The 27,464-nt window shown below is 45.3% G+C and overlaps 15 protein-coding genes across 15 annotated transcripts; 7 read left to right on the forward strand and 8 right to left on the reverse strand.

Annotated features, from left to right (window-relative positions):
* Positions 1-619: 619 nt before the first annotated feature.
* KUCA_T00002945001 (uncharacterized protein) lies at positions 620-2,128 on the reverse strand (the record flags this gene model as incomplete). Its single annotated transcript, XM_022603238.1, has 1 exon — positions 620-2,128. One exon carries the CDS (start codon positions 2,126-2,128, stop codon positions 620-622), a length of 1,509 nt encoding a protein of 502 aa, XP_022458964.1.
* A 659-nt stretch (positions 2,129-2,787) lies between these two features.
* KUCA_T00002946001 (uncharacterized protein) lies at positions 2,788-4,218 on the forward strand (the record flags this gene model as incomplete). Its single annotated transcript, XM_022603239.1, has 1 exon — positions 2,788-4,218. The coding sequence occupies one exon, from the start codon at positions 2,788-2,790 to the stop codon at positions 4,216-4,218; it is 1,431 nt and encodes a 476-aa protein (XP_022458965.1).
* A 208-nt stretch (positions 4,219-4,426) lies between these two features.
* On the reverse strand, positions 4,427-6,673 carry KUCA_T00002947001 (uncharacterized protein; the record flags this gene model as incomplete). The annotated part of the gene is made up of 1 exon (XM_022603242.1): positions 4,427-6,673. One exon carries the CDS (start codon positions 6,671-6,673, stop codon positions 4,427-4,429), a length of 2,247 nt encoding a protein of 748 aa, XP_022458966.1.
* A 611-nt stretch (positions 6,674-7,284) lies between these two features.
* On the forward strand, positions 7,285-9,558 carry KUCA_T00002948001 (uncharacterized protein; the record flags this gene model as incomplete). The annotated part of the gene is made up of 1 exon (XM_022603243.1): positions 7,285-9,558. One exon carries the CDS (start codon positions 7,285-7,287, stop codon positions 9,556-9,558), a length of 2,274 nt encoding a protein of 757 aa, XP_022458967.1.
* Positions 9,559-10,118: 560 nt separating this feature from the next.
* On the reverse strand, positions 10,119-10,658 carry KUCA_T00002949001 (uncharacterized protein; the record flags this gene model as incomplete). Its single annotated transcript, XM_022603244.1, has 1 exon — positions 10,119-10,658. The coding sequence occupies one exon, from the start codon at positions 10,656-10,658 to the stop codon at positions 10,119-10,121; it is 540 nt and encodes a 179-aa protein (XP_022458968.1).
* Positions 10,659-10,761: 103 nt separating this feature from the next.
* KUCA_T00002950001 (uncharacterized protein) lies at positions 10,762-12,822 on the forward strand (the record flags this gene model as incomplete). The annotated part of the gene is made up of 1 exon (XM_022603245.1): positions 10,762-12,822. The coding sequence occupies one exon, from the start codon at positions 10,762-10,764 to the stop codon at positions 12,820-12,822; it is 2,061 nt and encodes a 686-aa protein (XP_022458969.1).
* An 89-nt stretch (positions 12,823-12,911) lies between these two features.
* KUCA_T00002951001 (uncharacterized protein) lies at positions 12,912-13,796 on the reverse strand (the record flags this gene model as incomplete). Its single annotated transcript, XM_022603246.1, has 1 exon — positions 12,912-13,796. The coding sequence occupies one exon, from the start codon at positions 13,794-13,796 to the stop codon at positions 12,912-12,914; it is 885 nt and encodes a 294-aa protein (XP_022458970.1).
* Positions 13,797-14,082: 286 nt separating this feature from the next.
* Positions 14,083-14,499, reverse strand: KUCA_T00002952001 (uncharacterized protein; the record flags this gene model as incomplete). Its single annotated transcript, XM_022603247.1, has 1 exon — positions 14,083-14,499. The coding sequence occupies one exon, from the start codon at positions 14,497-14,499 to the stop codon at positions 14,083-14,085; it is 417 nt and encodes a 138-aa protein (XP_022458971.1).
* Positions 14,500-14,693: 194 nt separating this feature from the next.
* Positions 14,694-16,283, forward strand: KUCA_T00002953001 (uncharacterized protein; the record flags this gene model as incomplete). Its single annotated transcript, XM_022603248.1, has 1 exon — positions 14,694-16,283. One exon carries the CDS (start codon positions 14,694-14,696, stop codon positions 16,281-16,283), a length of 1,590 nt encoding a protein of 529 aa, XP_022458972.1.
* Positions 16,284-16,482: 199 nt separating this feature from the next.
* On the forward strand, positions 16,483-19,563 carry KUCA_T00002954001 (uncharacterized protein; the record flags this gene model as incomplete). Its single annotated transcript, XM_022603249.1, has 1 exon — positions 16,483-19,563. The coding sequence occupies one exon, from the start codon at positions 16,483-16,485 to the stop codon at positions 19,561-19,563; it is 3,081 nt and encodes a 1,026-aa protein (XP_022458973.1).
* Positions 19,564-19,873: 310 nt separating this feature from the next.
* Positions 19,874-21,217, forward strand: KUCA_T00002955001 (uncharacterized protein; the record flags this gene model as incomplete). Its single annotated transcript, XM_022603250.1, has 1 exon — positions 19,874-21,217. One exon carries the CDS (start codon positions 19,874-19,876, stop codon positions 21,215-21,217), a length of 1,344 nt encoding a protein of 447 aa, XP_022458974.1.
* A 367-nt stretch (positions 21,218-21,584) lies between these two features.
* On the reverse strand, positions 21,585-22,349 carry KUCA_T00002956001 (uncharacterized protein; the record flags this gene model as incomplete). Its single annotated transcript, XM_022603251.1, has 1 exon — positions 21,585-22,349. The coding sequence occupies one exon, from the start codon at positions 22,347-22,349 to the stop codon at positions 21,585-21,587; it is 765 nt and encodes a 254-aa protein (XP_022458975.1).
* A 622-nt stretch (positions 22,350-22,971) lies between these two features.
* On the forward strand, positions 22,972-23,451 carry KUCA_T00002957001 (uncharacterized protein; the record flags this gene model as incomplete). Its single annotated transcript, XM_022603253.1, has 1 exon — positions 22,972-23,451. One exon carries the CDS (start codon positions 22,972-22,974, stop codon positions 23,449-23,451), a length of 480 nt encoding a protein of 159 aa, XP_022458976.1.
* Positions 23,452-24,417: 966 nt separating this feature from the next.
* Positions 24,418-24,525, reverse strand: KUCA_T00002958001 (uncharacterized protein; the record flags this gene model as incomplete). Its single annotated transcript, XM_022603254.1, has 1 exon — positions 24,418-24,525. One exon carries the CDS (start codon positions 24,523-24,525, stop codon positions 24,418-24,420), a length of 108 nt encoding a protein of 35 aa, XP_022458977.1.
* A 424-nt stretch (positions 24,526-24,949) lies between these two features.
* Positions 24,950-26,938, reverse strand: KUCA_T00002959001 (uncharacterized protein; the record flags this gene model as incomplete). The annotated part of the gene is made up of 1 exon (XM_022603255.1): positions 24,950-26,938. One exon carries the CDS (start codon positions 26,936-26,938, stop codon positions 24,950-24,952), a length of 1,989 nt encoding a protein of 662 aa, XP_022458978.1.
* Positions 26,939-27,464: the final 526 nt, after the last annotated feature.

The raw sequence follows: 27,464 nt of genomic DNA on the forward strand, positions 1-27,464 counted from the left end.
CAATATCTGCTTACGCTGCGGCTTTCTTTTGATTGAATTTGTGATGGCTTTTAAGACTGCTTGGCGTATTCGGAGTTCTTCAGAAAGGTTCCGACGCTAACCGAGTATTTCAATTAATGCCCTTTTCGTGTAATTGGTAGTGTCCGGACTGCATATCGGTACACCCGACACTCCCCTGGGTCTAGGGTTTCGGTTCTCAATAGGGCTTGACGGCAGTTATTTTTGAGCCCGAACCGCCGCCGCACAGCTCGGCCAATCGTTTTGAACAGGCCGGCTTGGAGTCTACGAAAAAATTGTGATCGTGGTGGAGATATTTCGAACTTCAGGCTTGGTCGGGTGTGGACGAGATGTTTTGCACTACCTTTCTTGGTATGCATGGCGTCGGACAGATGAGACCGAATTGGCCGATCTAGTTGGCGATGGTGATGATGGTGATGATGGTGATGCTACTGCAGAACCCTAGTCAAAAATAGCCACAAACTCAAAGAAATTGTATTCGACAGTCTGACCCGCTGTTACAGAGGCTTGATCCACAATTTCACTGGTTTACCAAGTACTCGTCAACAACCAGCTGGATCAACAGCTTCTTATAGAGAGATGAAATATATATCAAGAATTACTAAGCCTTCAGCGATGCTTCCACTTCGATAACTTCGCACTCGTCAGACTCAACGAGAGAAGAAGGAGCAAAAAATTTGTTACCAAATCCTCCCCAAGGAGCTTGATCGAAGAGAGTCTCGATTTCTTCCAGTGGGACTCCTCTGGTTTCCACGAAAAGAAAATAGATAATCACCAAGAAGAAGATGTTATAGCCTGCATTGGTAAAGTAAAATTTGAAACCCATGTTTTCCATAGCAATTGGCAGAGTGAAGTTGGCCAGGAGACCAAAGCAGTCACTCCAGAAACTGAACCAGGTGACACCAAGGACTCTGTGTCTGTTTGGCCAGATTTCTGGCGAATAACAGTAGTTCAAAGCACTCCAGGACATCGAGTAGAAGGCGTCAAAAATGAAAATCATCGAAACAGAGCCGTACGGACTGATCGAAGCATCGTCGTTCCTAGCCTTGATCAAACCTCCCATGATAAAGAAGGCAACAATCATTCCTGTGGTACCAACTATCGCCATGGTTTTACGACCAAACATATCGAATCCACGAGACCCTCCCAAACAAAAAAGGAAACACCAGCAAGAAACGCAAATTCCCACCTGCAATTTTTGCTTGACATCAGTGATACCAGCCTGTTCCAAGAGCACGGATTGGTAATAGGAGCAAACGGAACTTCCTCCCAGTTCAGTGAGAACAGCATGGACGATTCCAATTACAAGACGGCGATGGTTATTTTTACCCTTGAAGACTTCGCCCCAGAGCACCATGTCAGAGACAGCCTGTTCAGATTGACATTTCACAACGATTTCGTTGATGTACTCGGAGTGTGGTTCGATCTCCTCGACAATGGCGATGATCTCTCTAGCCTCTTCCTCTCTGCCAACCTTGATAAGATACCTCGGCGACTCAGGAGCTATCAAGACAAATAGTGCAGAAAGAATGGCTGGAACACCCTGGATGATAGAAGGTAATCTCCAGCACCAGGTGGACTCGATGTCTCTAGTTCCATAGGTCACGGCCGACGCAATGATGGAGCCCAGCGAGAAACACGAAAAGAAGGATCCAAGTAGGAATCCACGAAACTTGATTGGACACAGCTCTGAAACAAGAACTGGAACTGCTACTGAACCGTAAGTGAATCCGAAACCCAAAATGATTCTGGCAATAACGAACATGGCGGTGTTCTGGGCAGCGCTCTGGAGAATTGTTCCGAGGAAGACGAAAACCAGACCGATCAGGATCGAGACACGTCTTCCCCAACGACTGGCAAGTATTTGGACAAAGAAAAGAGCCACAATCTCGCCCACCCACATACTGGCTGTGTTGAGGTTGGAGGTGACGTTGGTGATTCCAAAGTAGTCCTGGTAGTATGGCAGAGCATTTAAGGACGACATCATCATGGAATCATATCCGAAGGCTGTAGGAAAACTGACTGTCATACAAACCACAGTGAGCAGAAGCAAACCCTTGGTCCGGGGAATGTGCTTAGCCAGGTGTGGGTAACTCTTTTCAGACGACATGGTGAAGTGGTTGGACAATGCGCCGAGGATTGCAAAACAATTGTAAAAACCAGTGAGTCTTTACTTATGAACAACAGATATTTGCAGCTCTATATCATCAGCTATATATATGAAGACACTAGGAAACGAATTCCTTATCGCAGTCTGAATTGATCTGTCCGAGAAAAGTACGATTGGGGAAATGAATCACTTTCTCTTAAGTCTTATCAGTGCATCGCAAACAGAAGGTGTCAATATTTGTGCACGCCTTATCGATATCTCCTAAACTACTCCTTTAATCTGGTCCTGCCTACTATTAATTGTTATTACCAACAGAGCATCGCGTATTTGTCCGCACTGAACTTCGGGTTTTCGCCCGAACGCCCGCGCAGATAAGACGAGTTCATGCACGTTGACGATCTGAACTATACACGACTAACATTCTTGCCACAGCTGCATCTCAAAAAGTAATTCTTATCGGGTTCGGGCGAATGTCCGAGAAAGATTTCTATCTTGCAAAAAATGCGATATGGATTGCAAGAAACCAGGATTACCCCCAGGTATGGCCTGGAAAAATGGCATGATTCTTGCTTCCCGGGTAGGCAGGGTGTATATTTAATACAGGCTCCATTGCCAGTGTCGTTGATGGCCAAAGCAAACACCACCTATCGATTTTCATAATGACCGTCCCGGCCCAGACCATTACAGAGACGCCAGAGGTCCTAAAGGTGTCTGTTCATCCAAAACTCCCGGAATTGCCTGAGAGATTTGCTCTGCTTAAAAGAGATATCATCAAGCCGGAGCATGAAGAAAAAGTTAAGGCCAGTTATAAGAGACTGCTGGTAGCCCTTGAGGCCAAGACTGAGGAGATTGCGCAGGCCGGTAGCTCCTACGTTCCTGAGGTCAAGTGGTCAGATATCAAGGCCAACAACAATGTCATTCCGGATGAAACTATTGAGCTATTCAAGGAGCGTGGTTGTATCATTGTCAGAGGAGTTATTCCGGAGTCGGTCGCTGAGAAATGGTTTGAGAATTTGCAAGATTTCGTGACCAAACACCCGGAGGTTGGTGGCTATCCTCAACCATACCCAGCAAATTGGTTTGCCTACTGGACTGAAGGGCAAGTCCAGGCCAGATCCCACCCTGAAATCATGAAGTTGATGAAGGTGATGGGCCAAGTTTGGCACGCTGGTCCCGACACTCTCATCGATACCGATTCCCAAGTTGTTTATGCAGACCGTTTCAGAATCCGTTATCCTGGAAAACAGGTTTCGCTGATGCTTCACCTGGACTCTGGTGCTATTGAAAGATGGGAAGATGATCAATACAGATCTGTTTATCAAAAGATCTTTGAGGGTGATTGGGAAGAGTTTGATCCTTTCTCTCTGGATGCCAGACCAAATGCCAAATCTGATCTCTACTCTGGGCTAGCAGGTAGACCAAGTGCCTGTTCAGCATTCCGTTCCCTCCAGGGTTGGCTATCTTTGAGTGACACCAAGAAAGGTGAAGGTACTGTCAGATTCCTGCCTGATCTAAAATTGGCTATGGCTTATATGATGCTGAGACCATTCTTTTGGAAGGACGATGAGAATCTGGATTTCGAAACCTCCAAATTTCCTGGTGCAGTTCCTGGAAGTGGACAGTACTTTCCAAATGCTAAATGGTATCCACATCTCAATCATGAAAAATCTGTTGTGGGTATTACGGATGTCCGTCCTGGTGACTATGTGTTCTGGCACTGTGATCTTGCGCACGAGGTAGACAAGCTCCATCCTGGAACGAAGCACTCGTCTGTTTTCTTCAACCCACAAGTTCCCCTGTGTCCATACAACATTGAGAACATGATCAAGGTGAGAAGTGCTTTTGAGATGGTCATGCCCCCAGCAGACTTCTTGCCTGATCTTGAAAAAAGGAAGATGGAGAAACACTATGAGAGCGAGTACCCAGACCATGGTGCTAGGCTAGAGAATATACTAACGGATGATGGTATGAGAGCCATGGGCTTGAAAGCCTTTGATATTGACGAACCTGGTTTGACTCCTGGACAGAAAGAAGTGAGAAAAATGGCAAATGAAGCTATTCTGGAGTCGTTTGGCTCATTCAAAGCTTGAAGGACCAAAATCGAATAAACAAAATAGATGATAAATGATTGCAAATAACTGTATCTAATGGTCCCACGAATTTATTGACAGCTTTTTTGAGTAATATTTCATTGAGAATAAATTAAAGTTTTGCATATGCACCGAAGGTTGAGTATGCACAAACTTGGAGCTTGAGCCTTGAGCTGCTGGATTATAGTATTCCAGACTGCTAGTTAATTTATACTGGCTTATTCTGTTGGAGCCAGTTAAGAGAATCATCCCATTTGGGATTACGCAGCAAACTGGCAATCTCGTTATTTTCTTCAGTTCCCAGTTCGGGAAAATCGAACAAACAAGATGAAAAATTAGTAGCGTTGGAAAAGTATTCAGCCACTTGAACATTTTGGTCACTTGTTAGCGAAAATGGAGCATCTTTGACTGTCTCTGATCCAGAATCGTTCATTAACCTCTCTGGAAGCTCACCGGTCCGAAGATGGTGCTCGATCTCCGAGAAGGTCAACCCTTTAAACAGCACTTTCTTGTCATATGAGCCAGGTGAAAAAGACCAAATGCACCCAATCAGGTCTTTTATCATGGCAATGCCTTTCTTCAGTCCGTTGTAAGGTGGATTTAATTTCTCAAGCTTAGTGATACTTTGAAGCACCAATAGCAATCTCTCGTCTTCTTTCTGCAGATTGATATTGATCAGAATATCCACCACCAAGAACGACGACGAAGTCACAACATTATGAGGAAACAGCCAAAAGTTGTAAAATGAGCCTGGAAGGTTGGCCTCCAGAAACAAGCTCAGTATTTGCTTTGAATGCTTCACGCAGACGTCTCTATGGGAACGCATCCATTCGCTCTTTGGTACCCAGGAAGCCAGTTTTTTGTTTATCAATGTGATATGATCGCAAGTATGGTTGAGCAGAAGAGTTTTCTGTAGCCAATAAGCATCCTCTGGGCTGTGGAGACTGTCATTTTTTCTGAAAACGTCTTCCATTGTTACTAGAAGTTTGCGTAGCTCTATGTCCGCCTGAATTAGGCGCTCTTTCTGGTTCCCAGCAACTTCTGAATCGAAAATCATCTTCCGGATTTTGGTTGCTTTGATGATGAATAGCTGGTACGATACCTCGTCAAACCGGTCTTCTGGAAGCTCGGAAATCTGAGACGGGTCAGGAGGAAGTAGGAAAGTTGGATATCGAGCTGGAATGTCAGTGGAGAAGCTGTTTAAACGAATAGACGATACTCTCCCATATTCTTCAAACGCATCCACAGACACCAAATTCCACCATAATCTCTTTCCAAGCTCGAAATCCGACAGAGTCATAGTTTTGCTTTCATCAAACTTCTTTCTGGTCAATTCATCCAGACCCAGTTTGCGAGCAGCCATGATCACGAAGTCCAGAAGCGAATGGAGCAAACGAACGTTTCCGAAAGCGTGAAAACATGTGTTCATCACACCAAATGCTTGAAGAGTATTGAGACTAGGACATTCGAAATAGTCTGTTCTTTGAAGACATTCGAGGCCTGATATGAAACACAATTGGCCATACTCTCTCTTTAATTCCCAAGATAACCCTTGTCTCTGCATAATTTCGTCTGGAACTAAAAAAAACCCATTCGCCAGAATAGAATAAAGAAGCGAGAGCCACGTGAGTCTTTGCTGTATCAATCCTTGAAACTTATCATCTTCGGGGTACTCGTCTTCAAACACGTTCATATGTTCATTCTGCTGCCAAAAACAGTCCAGTTCCTTTAAGAACAACTGAGGTATCACTGCACCATGGAAAGAGTTCAAATACTTCAGACTAAACTCTGCAATGGCAAAACACGTTTCTCGCGAGATACCTCGTAGAAACTGGTATATGCGTTTCTTATGAGCTCTCCAAACAGTTGAGTAAAACATGTACGTCTTTCTGTCCACCGGCTCCGGAAGTTTGTCCAGCTGCCACTTGTCGATTGACTGCAGACTTTGAATTAACGAGGACTCGCTGACAATACCATCACTCGAGTTTCCCTTATGGCCAACGTCTGAGGCCTGGGATGACAGACCTCTAGAAACGTATTGGATCTCAAAGTCGTAAGCCTCCACTTCTTTGGAAATATGATACGAGTTGGACTCTGACGTTCCATTCTGGACACCTGGTCTCAAATATTCCACAATGTCGGGGATTCTTCCCAAGCTCTCTAGTGACCTCTTCAAGTGAAAAATCTCCGCCTTTTGTTTTTCCAGCTTTTGCTTCAATACCATGTTCTCCTCCTCTAGACTTTTGGAACCAGGATAGTTCAACAGTATGTTTCTCACAATGACCATTTCTCTGCCACACGAGTGACTCAATCCCCTGCTGACACAGGTTTGACACGGTATCTTCTTATCGCACTTGACCTTCCGTTTGGAACAGTTCTCACATGCTCTGGGAGCGCGTTTGGAAAATCTCACATTGAGATCCTTCGAGCCTTCACGGTCTTGTAATGGAAGCATATTTTATCATCAGACTGCGAAAAGAGAAAATATCAAAGCGTAATCAATAATTTGCCTGAGAAGATTGAATGTGTTTCTTTTCAGCGATAAGCGGACTGCGACATCAAGGGGCCGCATATTTGGTGGACGCACTAACGCCGCACAAGCTGCATTTGGCCGCGATCGGCCTCGCCGCTGAAGCTCAAGCGATAAAAGGATTTTCGAGCTTTGAACTAGTTTTAGGGTGTCCCATGGTTGCAGGTTAACCGAGTCATTCTATGGTTTTTCGAGCAGCTTTGAGAATGAAGTGTAGGTGTTGTAGAAGTGCTTTGAATGTGCTGAGGAAAACCCACCGAAAGAATCACACACAGCTCTATTTTTCCTCAGGATACTTAGCACGTTATACATCTTCTGGCATCCTTTGAAAGCTGACTTTTCTTCATCATATATCTCGCTCAGACTCGTCGTGCGGCTGGTTATCGGCACGTGACTCTCCCCAATAGACGCTTTGTCAAATCAGCTTATACATTGTCGTGTACCGCCCAGCTTCGATATTTCAGTCGGCCCGCGTTAAGTGCCTAAAGCTGGCATTGAACAGCAACGACGACGCAAACACATATCCGCAACGCTAAATGAAGAGGCAGACTTCCTCGGAGACGAGTGCGCTGCTCCCGAAGTCAGTCGGAATGCACGTGTCACATACTGTGCCGGAGTCCGGAAAGTACTCCGGAAACGTCGATGTCAAAGCTTTGCGCTCGCTCAAAACACCACAGAGGCCCAGGAGTCTCCATGGCTCACCGATGAGACCTTCAACTTCCAATTCTTCGGCAGATCGCTTGCCTGAGCGCTCGAGCCCACCGCCAGTGGCTCATAGCTCGGTTCCAGACATACCGTGGTCATCCAAAGTGCGCTACTACTTCCCCATATCGACCTGGCTGCCGTCTTACACGCCACAAATACTGTTGTGTGATCTCGTGGCCGGACTTTCGCTGGCCTCATACCAGATACCGCTCTCAATGTCATTTGCCTCGGCTATCGCCCATGTGCCGCCAATTTGCGGGCTTGTCGGGTTATCTGTTGCGCCCATAGTGTACTCGTTGCTGGGAACCGTTCCCCAGATGATCGTGGGCCCAGAAGCCGCTACCTCGCTCGTCGTGGGACAAGCGATCGAGAGTGTTCTCAAGCACTCAGATGATCCCTCTGCGGTTAATCCAGTGGACTTGCTGAGCGTTATAACGTTTGTCTCGGGGTGTACTTTACTGGGTTCGGGGTTGGCACGCTTCGGGTTCCTAGACAATGTTCTGTGCGGTGCGCTTCTGCGAGGCTTCATCACGGGAATTGGAATAGCAATGGAGATAAATTCGGGTGTTGGAATGCTTGGTCTCAACAAGGTATTGGCAGGTTTGCCGTCGAAAGTTCACTTGCATTCCTCCTACTCCAAGCTATTGTTCCTGTTGGGAAACCTGACAAAAGCTCATTATCTCACGATGGTAATGGGACTCTCGTCTTTTGTTGCCATCTTTGTTCTGAGATATTTCAAGAAGCTGTTAGTACACCACAATATCAAAAAGGCCGTTTTCTTCCCGGAGATCCTGTTTGTGGTGATTCTTTCCACCGTTGTGTGCACGGCTTTTGACCTAGAGAAAGATGGAGTTGAGGTAGTGGGTAAAATTCACCTGGGCGATTTCCATCTTCGTGTTCCTTTCAACGGAGATATTCATGAGATATCGAACCAGCTGCTGAGCACCGGCGTAATGGCTGCTGTGCTGGGGTTTTTCGAGTCTACAACTGCAGCCAAGGCCCTGGGCTCTAACACGGGCGTGCCGGTGTCTTCCAACCGTGAACTGGTAGCCCTCGGGGTTGTTGGACTCAGTGTTTCGATGGTGGGAGCCCTTCCATCTTTTGGTGGCTACGGAAGATCCAAAATGAACGCCATGACTGGTGCAAAGACATGTTTTTCGGGAGCCTTCATGGGGCTAGTCACCATCCTGGTGTCGCATTTTTTGCTCAATTACCTTGAGAATCTTCCCAATTGTGTGCTGAGTGCCATAATTGGTGTTGTGGGGATTTCTTTACTGGAAGAAGCACCCAAGGACCTTGCGTTTCACTACAAATCCCGTGGCTGGAACGAGCTGATCACCTTTGCGGTTACTGCATTTGCGTCCTTTTTCTACTCGGTGGACTTGGGAATTGCGCTTGGTTGCGTGTATTCCGTTATTCGAGTGATTAAGCATTCCGCGCAGTCGCGCATCCAAATTCTGGCACGTGAGCAGGACTCCAACATCTTTGTGAATGCCGACGAGAGTCTCGAATCTGATGGTTATAAGATCACGATTCCCGGTGTTCCCTCGCGGAGAGTCAAGAGAACTGAGCCTGGGTCCTTATCCGTGATATCAAGTCCTTTGCAGAACAATGCTTTGGAAGAGATAGAGGGTTGTCTCATAGTCAAAATTCCAGAGCCTCTCACGTTTACCAATGCTGCCGACCTGCAGACGCGCTTGAGACGAATTGAGATGTACGGTTCGACAAAAGCACATCCTTCAAACCCACGTCATAGACAGGAAACCATGAACAGAAACATCATCTTTGATCTCCACGGAATGACGGGACTGGACTCTTCTGCTTCGCAGTTGTTGAAGGAGATCATTGAGAATTACCAGAAAAAGGGCAAGAACGTATTCTTCTGCAGGGTTCCTCATTTTGCAGAGGTTAGAGAAAGACTTCAAAACTCTGGTATCAAGGCGTTGATTGAGGCCAGTTCGAGCTTCCTTTTTGGCAACAGCACCGACTGGGAGGATTCGCCGTATTATGAGGACATTCCTGATGCCATCAAGGCAGTTGATGATGTTGAGGCTGCATCCGCATTTTCAGACATAACGAGTTTTATGTCAACGTTTGCGTTTTGAGCGAATGGACCAGGTTATTGCTGGTGGGGACATGCATATTGGCTGTATGATTGCATAGTTTAAAGACCTGATATATTTCAAAATTGGGAGTTAGCTGGTCTATACTCAAAGGACATTGTCATTACTTTCATTGGTTAGTTATTGTGACCGGAAAAGTGGGAGTCTGCACTCTTGGGACAAACTTTTCACTCGATCCAGCTTATGATCGATCTCCACAATCACGAGTCAAGGACTCTACATCTCCACTCCACTTGGTCCGATTCCTCCTGATTTAGAACTTAAATTTCATATTCCAAAATGTATTGCATTTTTTAATTGGTGGACTTTATTCTTGTTAGGCGTAGTACGAGACATTCGGTGGTGCAGTGGGCTGCGACTTTTGCTGAATCAATGGGTTCTGGTGGACTGAAGACATGTTATATTCTACTATGAGCATTAAGAAAAATTTGTTGCTCACGAGCCATATTTTTGACTTATTTCTGACAAATTGTTGCCATATTACTTCTATTTTTTCACCTAATATTTTTTCCTAAAGATCAACCCGAGGCCTCTACCAAGTTCTAAATTTTTTTGTAAATTTTGAGATTTTTCAAAATACTCTGCAGACTTCGCCTTATACAAAAGTGAGGTTTCCATGATATACACATCAATGTACAAAAATAATATGGTCCAAAGAACGGAAAATTTGGTAAAACGCCTTTAATCCTCTCAAAAAAGGACCATAAATTGGCGAGATCCCTTTTGGCCATACTATGCTCTTCGTATAACCTGGTACTGGATATCGTGTCTGTTTTGGGAAGTTCTTGCCGGGACCTTACTCGTACGATGAACTGGGTAACAATTCCACAGCTCCACCATTCGGCCACATACGATGGGAACGAAATAAACGACAACCAGATAGAAATAATACTTGTTTCATGCACCAAAATTTCATAATTCCGCGAAAATCCCAAGAAAACTCCGCGTAAATTCGCCCTCAAAACAAGACCGATAACGTCGTCTGCAATTTCGCTGGCCCACGCCCAAATCTCACAGTCTTTGACAGATATCGATTCTGTGATCTGGTCAACAGCTTTCATTCTGCCCGTTCCAAAAGACATTTCTGCTGGTTTTTTTTAAGACTCAAGGATAAGGAGCGTGTTTCTTGAGCTTAACTTTCTCCTCATTGTTTTTCTGCATCCATAATAGAGAAAGACAATCACCATGGCATTGGACCTTCTGGACGTCGGAGTCCTCGCTCTCATTGTCCTTGGTCTAACCGTGTACCTAACCAAGGGCATTTTTTGGGGCCAAAACTCGGGCGCTAGTGCTGGAGTCTCTGCATCTACAGGCTCGAGGAATTTGGTTGAAGTTTTGAAACAAACCAACAAGAAAGCTCTGGTGTTCTATGGTTCGCAGACCGGTACAGCCGAGGACTACGCGACCAAATACGCCAAAGAACTGCAATCGCGTTTTTCGATCCCTACGATTTGTGCTGACTTATCAGACTATGACTTTGACAATTTGAACGAGGTCCATGAGGTTCCTGGATTCACATTCATCACTTTCTTGATGGCCACGTACGGTGAGGGAGAGCCCACAGACGATGCTGGTGACTTCTTCAGCTACCTCGACGACGAGTGCGAGAATCTGGAGAACCTCAAATTTGCATGCTTTGGTCTTGGAAACTCGACTTATGAGATCTACAACGCAATGGGGAAACGCACTGTTGCGAGGCTGACTGAACTGGGTGCCACTCTCATTGGTGAGCTTGGTGAGGGAGACGACGGTCAAGGCACTATGGATGAAGACTATCTGGCCTGGAAGGACTCTCTCTTTGAGGTTTTGAGAGAAGAGCTCCACTTGGAAGAACATGATGTTTCGTACGAACCTGGCTTGGCCGTTATTGAGAACTCTGCACTTTCTAGTGAGTCTGCCTCTGTTTCCCTTGGTGAACCAGACTCCAAGTACGTCAACCCGCAATCCGAGGAACAACTCAGAGCATTGACCCTGGGACCTTTTGATCACTCCCATCCTTATTTGGCACCCGTTACTTCTTCAAAAGAGCTCTTCAACTCGGAAACCCGTCACTGCATTCATGCAGAGTTTGATCTCTCTGGAACGAACCTTCGTTACTCCACTGGTGATCATTTGGCAATCTGGCCCAGCAATTCGCTAGAAAACACTGCAAAGTTTCTGAGTGTTTTGGGTATATCTGAGAAGAAAGACACCGTTATTGACATCAAGTCTCTGGACTCCACTGTTCACTCAGTCATCCCAAGCCCAACCACCTATGCTGCTGTTGTTGGTCATTACCTTGAGATTTCGGGCCCGGTTTCCAGACAGTTTCTGAAGATGGTTGTGCCGTTTGCCCCAGATGCTGAGTCAAAATCCAAGGCTTCGGCTTTGGCTGACTCCAAGGAACTGTTCCACAATGAAGTTACCGAGAAATATCTGAACATTGCCGATGCCCTCTCTTACATCTCCAACGGTAAACCATGGAGTTCCATTCCATTCAGTTTTGTGATTGAGTCTATTGCCCATCTGCAGCCTCGTTACTATTCGATCTCTTCCTCCTCTCTCTCCGAGAAACAGACTGTTCATGTGACGGCCGTTGTCGAGTGGGAAAGACCAAATGGCAGCGACCACGATGTGACAGGTGTGGCCACCAATCTTCTGTGGAATATTCAGCTTGAACAGAGCGGGATAAGCAAGGTAAAGCCACCAGTGACCTACGACCTAGAAGGACCACGCGGGAAGTTTGCGCCTTTGAAACTGCCAATTCATATCAGAAGATCTACCTTCAAACTACCTACCAACCCAGCCACACCAGTGATCATGGTTGGTCCAGGAACCGGAGTTGCTCCGTTTAGAGGCTTTCTTAGAGAGAGAGTCAAGCAAGTGGAGAACGGAGTCAGTGTTGGTAAGACAATTCTGTTCTACGGCTCAAGAAGCTCCAAGGAGGACTTTCTGTACAAAGACGAGTTCCCACAATATTCCAAGAAGTTGGGTGATAAGTTTGAATTGATCACTGCTTTCTCCAGAGAAACTAGCAAAAAGGTGTATGTTCAGCACAAAATGGCGGAGAAGGCTGCCGAGATCGACCAGTTGCTCAAGCAAAATGCCTTCTTCTATGTTTGTGGTGATGCCTCCAAGATGGCCAGAGACGTTCAGTCCACTCTAGTCGAGATTCTCAAGAGCCAGAGAAAGCTTTCGGAGAGTGTTGCTTCTGAGATGGTGAGAAATTTCAAGGTTTCAAATAGATACCAGGAGGATGTGTGGTAATGCTCGAATGAACTACAGGCTGAGCTCATAACGTCTACAAACAAATACAGTTTTTCATATTTTACATGCTAACCAGTATAAACCTAACACTACAGGTAGAATTTCCTCTTATCTCTGTCCATATCCGCACGGTGCTCCCAGTCAATTTCCTCTTTGATGCCTCTTTGCACCCTGCGAAGCTTGAGTGTAAACTGAGGCCCCAATTCCTGGAGCCCAACCTTCTCCTCGTTGCGGAAGACATACCTGTGTCTTCTAAAAAAGATGTAGTCTCTCTGATTGTGTAACGTTACTACCTGTCTTCCTTGAAATTCTGGTCGATGGGGAAAAAGACACTGGAACAGTCTACCAACAGTCTTACCCAGTCTCGTGTTGAAGTTGTTCATCACCAGCTCAGGAATATGCTCAGTAGCTCTTCCGTGGCCACGGATTCTCTTTCCGTCAATGATATTGGATACCGAAAAGTAAAAGGTTGGACCAGCGGGCAGATGGATGAACGTGATTCCGTTGACAGCCTTCTTATCCTCATTTATCACTATCAAATCGGTGAACTCTCTGTTCGAGCAGTATTCAGCCATGTCCTTCATCGTATATTCTCTCTTTCTTTTCACAAAAGTCACGTTGGGAACGACATCCATCAACATGTCTGCAAACGCATAGGCCGGCTTTTTGGCGTGAGCGTTGGTGGTGAGCAACACCTTGGGCTCCTTGGTGGCATCTTCAAAATATCCCATGAAGTCATCTTCACCTTCAGCCTCAGCTTCTATCGTTTCGTCAAAAACTCTCTTGCTGTCTATGGTCTGTGGAACGTTTGTGGCCAATCTCTCTTCCTTCAAGGCAGGGTTCTCTCTCTCTTCTTTGGCACGAGCCTTTCTCTCCTTATGCCTCGTCTTCTGCTGCTCATGCTTGAGCTTGGCATACAGCTTCTGCCTCTGCTGCTTATTCTTTATGTTCAGTCTGGTGCTGTCCACTCCCATTTCGACGTAAGAACGAGGTCTGTACTGGATTGGTATGATCCCAATAGTTTAGCAGATTAGCTTAAAACTTTCTAAAAAAATATTCATATCGGTTGAAACACTACCTTTGTCAATAGCTGGGTCAACAGCCAGATTTGGGTAAAGTTTGTTGAGTGAAAAATAGCAATTTCTGTGCTTAAATGTAGGTTTTTTCACAAATAATTCGTCTTATCCTTTGATTCCTCGACCTCTAGAAGTACTATATACACAACTACACATGTAGGGTAGGCACGGCCGTTTCCTATCCTCATTCCGGCACATCCAAACCCACACGTCTAGCAGTCTTTCTCACCTTGTCCTCCTGTTTCATGCTGATTCCTGGATTATATCTCTCCAGTAAATCGCAGTATACTCTTTGACTGGACAGAAAGGCAACCACGTTGCTCAGATGACGAACATCTCTCTCATTGGCAACAGCCTCCTCCTTGACGAGTCTTTTCAAGAGTTCTGGATCCGCACGTGGCTGAATCGACTGTTTCTCAACCTCAGCTTGGATAGTTTTCAACTTCTCAGCAGACAACTTGGCACCCGAGCTGTTCTCAAGGTACTGGATGATTTTACCCTGGTTCGACACCGCATCCTTTCTCCTCACCTTCATTGAGTTTCCTGCGATGATCTCGAGTTCTTTCACGAGCTCCTTAAACAAAGCTTTGTATGATGACATTGTAGTAAAGATAATCACTCAAAAATCCCTGGTCCTCAAACCTTTATCAGAAGCCTGATCAATCGCCCTGAGCTTCAAAATTGAACCATCCCAAATTATCCTACGCACGACCCAAACTTATCGAAACTTCATTCTCCAGGACTCTGCATGGAAACAAAGAGAACACTACACGTTGTTTAATTTGCGGTTGAACCATGACTATGGAACCGCCTCTTGAGACTGTAAGTCCGCAGTGGCGCGAACTTTTGGCGGCTGTGACCGAAGATCCTTCGGATTTCGCCAAATGGGAAAAGTTGATAGAGCTGGCAGAGGGTCTGGGAAACGGTATCCAGTTGAGTTCTTCGCAGAAAGACAAACAATTACTTCGGAGCACTTACGAGAATTTCCTAGTCCAATTTCCCCTATGTGAGCAATACTGGATAAATTTTGCAGAATGGTGCTTCCGTTTGAAGTTGACAGGGGATGCGACAGATGTGTATGAAAGGGCTTTAAAAATCATGCCTGGGTCTGTGTTACTATGGACAAGCTACGTCAGGTTTCTGAAGCTTACAGACTTGGACATTGATGATCTGCGTGCGCAGTTTGAAAAAGCCAGGTTGGCCATTGGTTTTCATTTTCACAGTCACGAATTTTATGATGAGTACCTACAGTTCCTGAAGGAGAACGACATGACAAGAGAGTATCATTATTTGCTAAGAGTTCTCATTGAAATCCCACTATATCACTACAGCAAGTACTTTGAGGAGTACACGAGACTCATAGAGACCAGCGACATGAGAACGATAAAATATATCATCTCCTCAGAGGACCTGGCTGCCCAGAATTTGACCTGGCCCGATATAAATCGCGATACTAAGCGGTTCAAGGAACTCAGAGTTGTCTTGAGGAAAAGGTTTATTGACGTGTATATAACCACGCAGTTCAATGTGTACCAATTGTGGCAGTTTGAGAAACGACTTTCCAGCTTCTTCTTCACGCCTGTGGAGCTCAAAAGATCTGAAATTGATGCCTGGGATGCCTACTTGGAGTATTTGGAAAATACAAACCTGAAGAAAGGACACACAAAAGATGCTGTGATAAGTCGGATCAACGATTCGATTATCGAGGTAGCGTATGAGAGGTGCTTGATAGTGACAGCCTTATACCCTCAGTTCTGGGTGAAATACTCAGACTATCATCTCAATCACAACAGAATTGACAAGGCTATAGACGTGTTGAAAAGAGGCACTTATCTGAATCCTATCACAAATTTGAAGATGCGCTCAAGACTGATTGATTTAGAGGTTTTGAACAATCACCCGGAAGCCGCCAAGGAGATAGCCGTGGAATGGGTAAGTCTTCTTCCAAACTCAATTGAGGTATTTTTGAAGTTGCTATCGGTTGAGAGCATCACGTTTGACGAGAAGAAAAGTGGTTCAAAATCAAACGCGGAGAGAGACCAGTACCTGTTGGATTTGGTTCAATTCAAGCTGGACGAGGTCAAATCGTCTGGGGAATCCGCCTTTGACGTTCTCTTCAGCGAACTACTCGACTTTCCAATCTCGTTTCAATCCCTTGTCGTGTTTTTCGAACGTCATGCCGCTTCAAAGAAATCTGAGCATTTCTGGCGGGCCTTCTACACGTTGTTCAATAAATACGGGGAATCCAAAGCTGGCGATAAGCATAGGCTGCAGAAACAGGCCAAGCTGAAGGAGATAGAGGAGAAAGCAGTGGCAGTCCTAAGCGAGGCAGACTTCAGAAAGTTCCAGCGCCACGTTGGCTACGACGACGACGATTTTGTCTGATATGAGAGATGGAGTGACGATTTAAATGGTATTTCTAGTAATAATCTTCGAAACACGTGACCAACGAGAACGTGTCCAGGTTTAGTCTGCCATATGGAACACGGGCACATAAGAGATAAACGCCTACGAGGCAAAAGCTGATACCGTTTAAAATAACCCGTGGACAAGCCCAATTCGCCAGAACGTCCCCTAAAGTCAAATGTTTGGCGCTGGTTACGATTACCATAGGGACATCAACGCGTTTGAGCAAAATGATGATGACCGATCTTCGCCATTGAACATACTAAGTGCAGATACTGTAGGCTCCAGAGATAGGCCGTCCAATGTGTCAGATCTCATGAGGAACGGCCTCAACAGGAGGAGTTCAGTGATAATGGCGGAAACAGGAAAGAGAGTTCAAAGGACGTTTTCATTTTTCGATGACAGAACTACAAATACGTCGGAATTGCTGCTTCAAAGTCCGACTAGTGTGAACGAGGAAGATGTCCCATACCACCATCCTATAGTGGCGCCGAAATGGAGCGATCCGTGGAAAAGACGATCCAGAGCAGTTATGAGCAATCCGCTAATCAGAGGCGTTTTGAAGGCTTCTTTGGCATATTTCATGGCATCGCTGGCTGTTTATTGCAAGCCAATTTCGAGGTTACTGGGTAGCTCTGATTCAAAGCACCTGGTTTGTACGGTGGTTGTATACTTTCCAGCCACGCGAACTCTGGGCTCAATGATCGAATCGATAATTTTTGTGGTGATGGCATTGTCTTTTGCTTTTAGTGTTTCTGTGATGTGCAGCTCGGTATCGTCAGCCTTCTACAACCAAGAGGAAGAGGAGATATGTTATGGAATAGATCTGATCATCTCTTGTTCCACTCTAGGAATGATTTCCTTTATGAAACAGCGTGTGAATACTCAGAATTTCAACACTGCATGTTCGTTAGCTGCGATCTCGCTAATCTCGTGTCTGATCAAGGACGGTAGTCGTGATGCCAGCATCGTTCCCTGGAGTAAAATACAGTCCTTGTTTCTGATTGTCTCGCTGGGTTGTGTTTTGTCTGTTGCAACATGTTATCTTATATGGCCTACAAGTGCCGAGGTGGAGCTGCGTCAAAAATTGAATGAAACTTGCGACATTCTGTCTTCTCTTCTTCGCCAATCCACCAACAAGTTTCTGCGATACGAAGACATTGACTCTCCTGATGTGCGACACCTCACACAGGCCCTGAAGAAGAACACGTCCTCTTTAACAGAGTCTTTACACCACGCCAAATTTGAATTGGTGCCCATGGGAAAAGAAATGCAGTACCATGTTTTAGATGACCTAGTGTCCTCCTCGCTGAAGCTCGCCATGGACATACGAGGGCTGATGAGATCTGTGGAAATGCAGTGGAACCTGCTACAAGAGAAAGAAAGTTCAATTCCTGAGGTGGATAGGTCCACCCTCGCCAGTGACCCCAACTCTGTGTATACGCTGTTTAGATCTGGAGACTCCATGATGGATGGATCGTCACGGGCACAGAGCTTGATCAATGAGGACTCAGAAGACGATGTTGTTGCCTCAAAGCCCAAGGAGTTGTTTGATTTGTTTGTGTACTATCTGGGCCCTTCTATGAAGTCATTTGCATTCACCATGCGACAGATTTTGGATGGTATTCCTTTCGACGACACACCGGAATACGCAAACAGGGAAACATCGCACTACTCACGGAGTCTACTTTTGGCGAGTGAATTGTTTCAACAAAGTCACAGTAAAGCACTAGGAAAGCTTTATGAGCAGTCGATGTTCAAAGAAGATACTGATTTCAAGAATAAAATTGATCAGGAAGAAGTTGCTGCCAGTTGTGGTAACTTCTCAGAGATGCTGTTGGAGTTCTCTCGCGAGCTCGACAGATACCTGACCATTTTGAACGATTATAAAGAACTTTGTGAGTCTGAAGAAACCTCATATGACTTTTTGAAGTTCTGGAAACGCAAATCTCTAAAGGTCGAACATAAGAGAACTCTGAACGAGGCTCTTTCCCGAATGCAAGGTGTCAAAACTGATTTGAATCCAAAAAACACCTTCAGCTACAGATTATGGTCAGCATCGAGAGCGTTTCAGCGCGTGGACATTCAATTTGGACTAAGAGTGGGATTGGGTGCATTTGCAATTGCATTATTTGCGTTCCTTGATAAGACCAGAGACAAATTTGACGATTGGAGAGGTGAATGGGCTCTAGTGACATATTGCATCATCATGAACAAATCCCTAGGTGGAACTACTATGACCGTCAAGTGGAGGTTCTTGGGAACCTTCATCGGTGCACTGAGTGCTTATTTGATCTGGGACTTTTTTGAAGGGAATGTATACGGTCTGGCACTAGCAGGTTGGCTGATGTGTTTGCCCTGCTTCTACATCATATTGTACTGGAAAGAGAACAACGCTTTCGGAAGATTCATTTTACTGACATACAACCTGACAGTGCTATATTCATACACCATGTCCCTTAAGTCACCTGAAAACATTCCAGACTACGACGATGAAGGTGGAGGAAATCCGATTGTGTTTGAGATTGCGTTCCATCGTTTCATTGGCGTTTCTGCGGGTGTTTTATGGGCTATTATAATGACATTGATGCTATTCCCTAATAGTGCCAGGTCAAGGATAAGGAGAGGTTTATCTTTACTATGGCTTAGAATGGGAATTATCTGGAACAGTGATCCTCTCTCGTTTGAGCGTGATCCGGATACTTCAGAGTACAGACTGGTTGGCATCAGAGACACGAAGATGATCCATCACATCATGTCTGAGCTGGAAGTATTGCTAAAGCAAGCACCGAAAGAGATCAGGCTTAAAGGTCCATTCCCTACTAAGACATACGAAAAGCTTTTGAAGTCAACTAGCAAAGTTATAGATGTCTTTGAGAATCTCAATGTGATGATCGATCTGGAGCCACTTCTGACAGAAAACGAACGGGTGGTGTTAAATCACATTAAGGCCGAGAGAGCAGAACTTGAGAACAGAGTGTTCCTGATATTCTATATGATAGCATCAGCCATGAGATTAGGCTTCCCATTGGTGAGAAAACCTGCTTCTACTGAAAATGCCAAGGACAGGATGTTGGCCAAGCTCAGTGATATGCGCAACAGAGAGGACAGTGGATCGCAAATGCTCAAAAACGAGGACTTCGTCCTGTTCTACTCGTATACCTTGATCACTACTATCATTACGGATGAGCTTGATAAGCTGATTTATCTGGTGGGTGAACTGTTTGGTGTTGTCGCCGAGGACACTTTGGAGCTCTGAGAGCCGTTTGCACGGGGCCAGAACGAGCCAAATTTCCAATATATTTAACTTTAATTGGCGATGGAGAAGTTATGCATCGTGATATTTTTCGAACTATTCTGGATAAGTATAATAAGCAGAGTATAGTCGTTTGCTCTATGCCCCATTAACCATAGCGTAGCCCCAAAATATCGGGTCGTGTACTCGCATAATAATAAGCTTGTTACGAGCCCGGGTGGCGATATTCCGAAATTAATTTTGTCTAGTAGTTTTGGACTTGGCTGTAACTTGTTTACATCGTGTACTTCTATTAAACTGACCATCTGGAATCATGTCAACCATCAACATAGATGCTGAAAGTGAAGTTGGCCAAAGAGTGAAAGCCTCCATAAGTGATATGCTGAAGGCAATCAACTTCAGCGATGACATCGAATACGTTGCTGAGTTCATTGTTGTGCTCATTTCTAACGGGCGCACTCCAGAGGAAATCACCCAGGAACTATCTGCTTTGTTTGGTGATGCTATTACTTTGGGATTTGTGAATGACGTGTTTGCCGGTATAAGATCTTTGCAAGGCGAACAGCCGAAAGAAACTCCAGCCTTCACGGCTCCGTTTACGTCACAAGAGCAACATGAAGACACTACAATGCAAGAGGATTCGCAGCCAGCCGCAAGACAGGAAGTGAGGTTTGACCAGACACCAGATATTGTTGGCCTTCCCTCTCAACCACGTGTGTATGCGAGCAGAAGTAATGCCGGTGTCGCCAAGGCTGGGCTCAAGACCAGAGGCTCGTCGCGTGGCGGGTTTGCTTTGAAGAGTGGAGCCAATTTTGAGAGAGCCGTGGGATTGTCCGTGGACAGCAATATGGGAGATAACACCAACCTTGGTTTTGGTCAGCAAAAAAGAAGTCGTTGTCAAGCCTTCCCTCATTGTCCAAACAGAGTGTGCCCCAATATCCACCCTACGAGAATCTGTTTTGCCTTTCCAAACTGCCCGAACCCCCCAGGAACATGTGGTTATTTGCACCCAGGTGAAGATGATCAGCTAGTCCAGGAATGGGAACAGGTCAAACAGGCCAGGCAACAACAGCAGCAAGACCGTCCTCCCAAGTTCAGCAAAGCCAAGATCATAGAGGAGGTGAAAAGAGCTACTCAAGGAATCTCTTTGTGTAAGTTTGCCAGTGTTTGCCAAAAGGAACTGTGTCCCTTTGGCCATCCTACACCTGCGAACAAAACTGCCAAGGTGTTGACTTTTGAATGGTGCCCAGCCAATAAGGAGTGTTCGGACCCGGCTTGTACGAAAGCGCATCCATCGCCCAACTACCAACCCGTTGAAGAAACAAGGCCCCAGAAGTTTGCTCCAAGCTTAGAAAGCTGCAGGTTCGGTTCTCACTGTACGAATTACAACTGTACGCGTCGCCATGCCACGAGTCCTGTTCTTTGCCGTGATGGTAGCGAATGTACGAGATTGGACTGTTACTTCACGCATCCCCTGGAAGAAGAATGCCGTTTTGGCATCAACTGTAAAAATGCTAAGTGTGCATTTAAGCATCCTGAGGGCAGAGTTCTTCCAGCTCCGAAGCCATCGGTCTGGGTCAAAGACGGCACGAGCGATAGAGCGTTTGCAGTTCCAGAGGATCAGGTGATGGAGCATGCTCCAGTGCAAGAGGCATAAGAGAGTTGGTGTTAGTACAATATGTGATTGTTGCTAGTATCATATGTTTACGCTATATGGTGGGACAATATGTCGATACTACAGGTGGATACCACAAGCTGATATCATTTATATGCCGTTAATATTACTTTGAGGCAGCAGTGTGTGCTTCTGAAGACCGCACCATTATGGTGTTGGTCTTGCTTTTTTTAGTCAAATTTCACTCGTAGTTTTAAAGTGTAGTTTCAAGATATCTATGAAATATCTTGATATCTTTCAAGAGTCCAAAGAAAAGCAGTCCAAAGCATATTATACATACAAGTTCAATTTCATGAAAGATTAGTTTTTCAAGTTTTATACAAGAGAGTTAGACTGCAAGTTAATGCATCTAGTATCTCTTCTTGGAAGCAAGAGCCTCGTCGGCAAACTCGTCCAATGGGTTCTTGGTGAGCTCGAAAGACTTCCACAAGTTTGGAGTCAAGAAACCGTAAGTGTTACCGATGGCAGCAAAACAGGCCTTCAAGGTGTTCTCCAAAGTTCTGGTAGAACCGGAAGAGGAGGTGTAGACATCCTCAATACCGGCCAATTGCAAAAGCTTCTTGACGGCTGGGGAGGCAACAACACCGGAACCTCTTGGGGCTGGGATCAGTCTGACAACGACGGAACCACACTTACCGGTGGTCTTTGCGGCCAAAGAGTGAGGAGCACCCAAGTTGGAGCCCCAGTAACCTCTTCTGACTGGGATGATCGAGAGCTTGGCAATGATAATGGCAGCGCGGATGGCGGTGGCAACTTCCTTGGCGGTCTTGATTCCCAAACCAACGTGACCGTTGGAGTCACCAATGACGACGATAGCCTTAAATCTGGTTCTCTGACCGGCACTGGTCTGCTTCTGGACTGGCTTGATCTTCATGACCTCGTCCTCCAAAGATGGCAGGAGCTGGTCAATGATTTGGAACTCCTTGACTGGCAAAGAGTGCAGGTAGATCTGCTCAACGGAAGTGATCTTACCGGCTCTCACGAGACGACCAAGCTTGGTGACTGGGACCCACTTCTCCTCTCTGGCATCTCTTCTACCTCCTCTTCTTGGTGGACCTCTTCTTGGGCCGGAGCTTCTCTTGTCTCCGGCTGGGGCAGCTGCTGGGGCGGACATGTTATTACTTGATCTGTCGGAATGTACGTGGAAAGCCGATGGTGGTGGTTTTCGGTCGACGGATTGGTTTGGGAAGGTGAAGTTGATGAAATATGTTAACGGGTCTGTCTGAAAAAATAGGAGGTACCTTCGTGATGAGGTCCGGTAGCCCTGTAAATTATCACGTGATCTATGGCGTATTTTGTCGTGTGAACCATAGTTGGGAGTGTACTGCTTAATCACATGTCACATGATGGGGAGCAACCCTTATCAGTGGTGACAGGCTTTGGGGACCTTATAGTGTGGAGTGGCAAGGGTCGCCTGATTTTGATTGGCCTGCTACGCCCTTTAACTTTCCCGTTTTTCCTTTTCTCCTTAAGTTTGCTGGTTCTACAACTAGTCGACATACCAATCCCTCAAGTTGGACCTGAATCCCAGAGTTCATCTCACAGAACCCTTATTTGTTATATCTAACGCATTCATATCGCGATGTCGTAAGTTGCTATCTCATCTGAATTGCTCTCATCCTCATTTTCGTGAGATCTCAGTTTCATGTTCAAGTCCCACTCGAAAAGTTCATACTAACTCCACCAGTACATACGCCGAAGTTGCTGCTACCAATGTGAACGGTTCTCCACAAGGAATGCCTGCACAGCAGACCGTTGAGCCCAGCTCTACCCCCACCGGGAACGTGGAGATTGTCTCAGAGGAGGTGGCTGATCGCCTCAAAGAAGCCGTGGAACCGGCTGCTGAAGGCGCAGCTAAATTGGCCGACGAATTCAAGAAGTCTGTAGGAGATGAGAAGAGCACGAAGAAGACCATCATCAAATACATTGACGCGTTTAAGGCCAAGGCTATTGAGACGTTCAATGTCATTGGTGCCTCTGCGGCCAGTGCAGTCTCTTTCACTTCCAAAGAGCTGAAAAACCCCGTGGTGAGCTCCCATGTAGTTTTGGGCTCCGGTCTGGTTGGTGCCATAGCTGCTATTTCAGCTGGCAAGCTCCACACCTGCACACCGCCAAACAAATGGGTTTCCATAGCTGCTGGAGTCTTTGCGACTGGCCTTGTATTTGCAGATGCGGCTTTCGTTAAGAAGAACTACCCAAAATACAAGAAAACATAGGATGACAGATACTTCATTATTTTCTTGATCATACTGAAACCACTTAGTGGCTACGGCCATTTGCAAGAGCTCTGAATTGATTAACCAAATTACTTTTATACTAATAAAACGGAATGCTATACCTCCATCTGTTTCCTATCTGTAGACAGCTGGTGAAATTGCTTGCGAGCTGCCAAATTGGCTGCAAAAACAGCTTGTGACTTTGGGTATGCTAGGCTACTTAAAAAGTCGGATGAATGGAGTTCCTCCCCAAAGCATACCCTTTGGAATTAACAAAGAAAGGAGGGTGTAAAAATGATGCACATCTAGTGCTGCAGAGCAAGATATACTATTAGTCAACTGTATGGAGTAGACACATCGTTGGATCCAATCCAAGATTAATTTCAAAGATGGAAAAAAAGAATGAGCGGTAGGAGAATCGAACCCCTGTCACTTGCTTGGAAGGCAAGTATGATAACCACTACACTAACCGCCCTTTTCCTTGAAGACTTTTGTTTTCTGGGCGCACACACTCTGTATTTTCGGATGAATTTAAGGGCGTAAATTTAAAGAAACGGTTTTACAGTTGACGACATTCTGAATAAGACTGGTTTTTTGTACTATTAATGTCTCCAGATATTCTAAAGGGGCTCTCTACACTCAAAATAATTGGTGGTTCGATCAGTAACAACGGATGGAGGTACGAGTTCCAACTTGAGTTGGCCGAAAATTGCTCCAAAGCCTCCGAAAGACGCACAAAACGGACGCAGTTACAAAACTGGCTAGTTCACTGATCTCTTAGATGACCCAGCATGTATAATCAACAAAAACTGCAACCTCAGTCTAGTATTGTGGGAGATACATCTGCCAATGCCGATTTAAGAATGCTGCACTCACACGTGCCGGTTCAGGCGAGCAGCTCTACATAGTCTTGGGCTAGGAGGTGGGGAAAAAAGAAGCGCATCGGCTTCCTAGGTATGACTTGTCTCATACGGAAACCAAAAAAAAGAATACAATAATGATTTCGCCCAGGATCGAACTGGGGACGTTCTGCGTGTTAAGCAGATGCCATAACCAACTAGACCACGAAACCATTTGTGACCAAAAAGTTTCAAGCTTCCTTACACTGTATAACTTTCTAATTTCTTGGGACACGACCTTTCTTCAAATACATCATAAAGTGGCATTTTATCTCTACACTATCGATTTAAAGGGATATGAAGACTATGAGAATCTGAGAACGATTTACATAGTAGCAAGAGCCGAGGGATATATATTTTGAAAGGCGCGTTAGAAAGAGCTTGAGAGTTACAAAAGCCTGCCAATTTGCATTTCTAAAATAATTAAAAAATTGTAAAAAATCAACTTTTATTTCAAAATGGGCAAAAAAAAAGAATGAGGGAGAATAGCCAACACTTGCTTAGATATACTTCAAGCTACTTAATTCAAGATAGGCCCAGCAGTGGGTTTAAAGTACAAAACTAAACACCTAACCGAACAATTGTCTTTGAGAAAGTCGTTATAACGCATTCTTTCTCGTCAGATACTCAAACCTACTGTATGTGTACCCTATGAATGGGAGATCCTCTTTGCTATCGTCTCCATTTTGCTTCAGCTTCTCACGCTGTTGAGCAGCTTGGGCCAGTGCAGGCGAGTCCGGAATGTTTTCCAAGTCATCACATGGGAAGAACCTAGTGTCTGTAATAGACTTCAGCTTTGGTATGAAAGGAGCTTCAACATGTCTGATCTCATCCCAGTTAACACCACGGAAAAAGGGATGTCCCTTGATTTCTTCTGCTCCTCCATGACGGCCAAGTCTGTTTTCTGACGAAGTCAAGAGCCTCCTGATCAAGTCTTCCGACTCTGGAGATAAGTGAATATCGTCTGGGAACTCCAGAGTTTCTTGCCAGTTGATAATTTTTTTGTACGTGTCATGTGGAGTTTCCGAACAGAATGGAGGCCAACCTACCAAACACTCAAACATGATGGCTCCCAGAGACCACCAATCACATTCTTGCCCATAACCTTGGTTTACAAAGATCTCCGGAGCAATATAATCGGGAGTACCAACAGTTGAATAGGCCATAAGTCTCCTGGACTTTCTCCAGGTTTGCATTTGCTGTCTATTGGACATAGTAAGATGGATGGCATCCACCATGACCGAGTTTCTTGGGGGCCCATTCTGGTGGGTTGCTGGTGCTTGATCCAGCAGCTTTCTATAGTAGTTTGAATCATGGGTCTTGTGAAAACCTGTGGATAAACCAAAATCCGACAGCTTGATGTGTCCACGGATATCAATCAGAATGTTGTCCGGCTTGATGTCTCTATGGATGAAGCCCAGCTTATGAATTGCCTCAATGGCCAACACGCATTCTGCTATGTAAAATCTTGTAACGTCCTCGGTGAAAATCTGCCACTTGATCAACATCGTCATGAGATCACCACCTGGTAGAAATTCCATGATCAGATATAGATAGAGGGGATCCTGGAACGAGTAGAAAAGAGACACAACCCAAGGAGAGTTGGAATCTGCCAAAACATCTCTCTCAGCCTTGACATGGGCCAATTGGTCCATCTTGTACATTTCAGACTTGAGAAGCGTCTTCATGGCGTAGATCTTCCCGGTATCTTTTTTCTGGACCAGCCTGACTTCACCAAAAGCACCCTTACCAATCACTTTGACAGTGTGGAAATCCTCCAAAGCCAATCTAGTTCTGCGCAGTCTCAAGAATTGCGATTCGTTCCTTCCAAAAAGCTGCAATTCACGATTTTTGCGTTCGGATGAACTTTCCTCGTGCAGTTTCTGCTCAAAATTCAACCGTCTTTGATTTCTTTCAATGGCATACTCGATGCTGGTCTTATAATAATGTTCCAGCTTGAGCTTGATTCCTGAAGTTTTGTCTTGAGACGCCTTCGAGAAGTATTCCGGATGCCTGTCGAAGTAGACGTAGTTGGCTTGGTGGGCATTTGGTTTGATTGGTTGCTCAATGTTCTTTTTGAATCCAACCAGAGCTGGATTGGATCCATTTGCACCCGAGTTAGAATATGGAAGACCATGTGGTTGCCTCGTTGGAGAGTGCGAGCTAGAAGTATCCGATTTGACGGAAGCAAGGTTGGATCTGATACTGCGAGATGGACTTGCCGGTGGTTGAGCTAGATATCCAGACGAGTTGTTGTTATTCATATATGGCGAACCTCCATTGGTGAAGTAATTCGACGGAGGAGGCATTGACGGAATGTTTTGGAATGCCGACGTTGGAATGAACTCCTGATGCTGTTGTTGCTGAGACAGATCTGTCTGAGAACGCTGTTGTTTCATGTTATATAAACCGCCATTATTGTTTCCTTGGTTATATGAGGATCCATTCTGATACTGCTGGTATTGATATTGCTGCTGTTGTTGCTGTTGCTGAGAGTATTGATATTGCTGCTGTTGCTGTTGTTGTTGGAAGCTGTTGCTGTTGTTGTTGTTATTGTAGTACCCTTGTTTATCGTAAGGTGTATACATGGTGGTGAACACAGAATGCAAGCAAAAGCTGTGCAGTTATATGCAGATTCCCTCAAATTCGATTTCAACAATACCAGATCGCGAAATTCAAAACAAACCTAGGGGAAACAGAGTTGTTATTGAGATGGTTCTTGCGTAGCTTGGTTGGAAGAAGAGGAAACACGGTTTTTGATCCGGCAGGAGTAGATTTGGGGAGTAGACTACTAGGGCTGGCCAAATCCCGGAAATTTGGGCTACCGGTTTTCGGGCGTCCATCCGGGGGTAAACTCGGTTGTCAGTTTTGACCGTCGGATTGAACTGATCACGTGATCTTCAAACTCTGTGTAAGAACGCGTGGTGCAAGAATTTATCATTTTCTCTTGTCATTTGATCGCTTCCAGTTGAAAGTGTTATACATAAAATTCAAACGGCAACAAGTGAGCAAGATTGGACTCCATTGAGAGTGGCGAATCCACTTGTGACAGTGTTTTTACTGATAATACACCCTCGAGAGACCAACGACCAGAGAGCGTGGATCTTTCGGAAG

This window comes from Kuraishia capsulata, genomic scaffold (genome assembly GCF_000576695.1).
Source record: "Kuraishia capsulata CBS 1993 genomic scaffold, Kuraishia_capsulata_scaffold_3, whole genome shotgun sequence".
Taxonomy (NCBI): domain Eukaryota; kingdom Fungi; phylum Ascomycota; class Pichiomycetes; order Pichiales; family Pichiaceae; genus Kuraishia; species Kuraishia capsulata.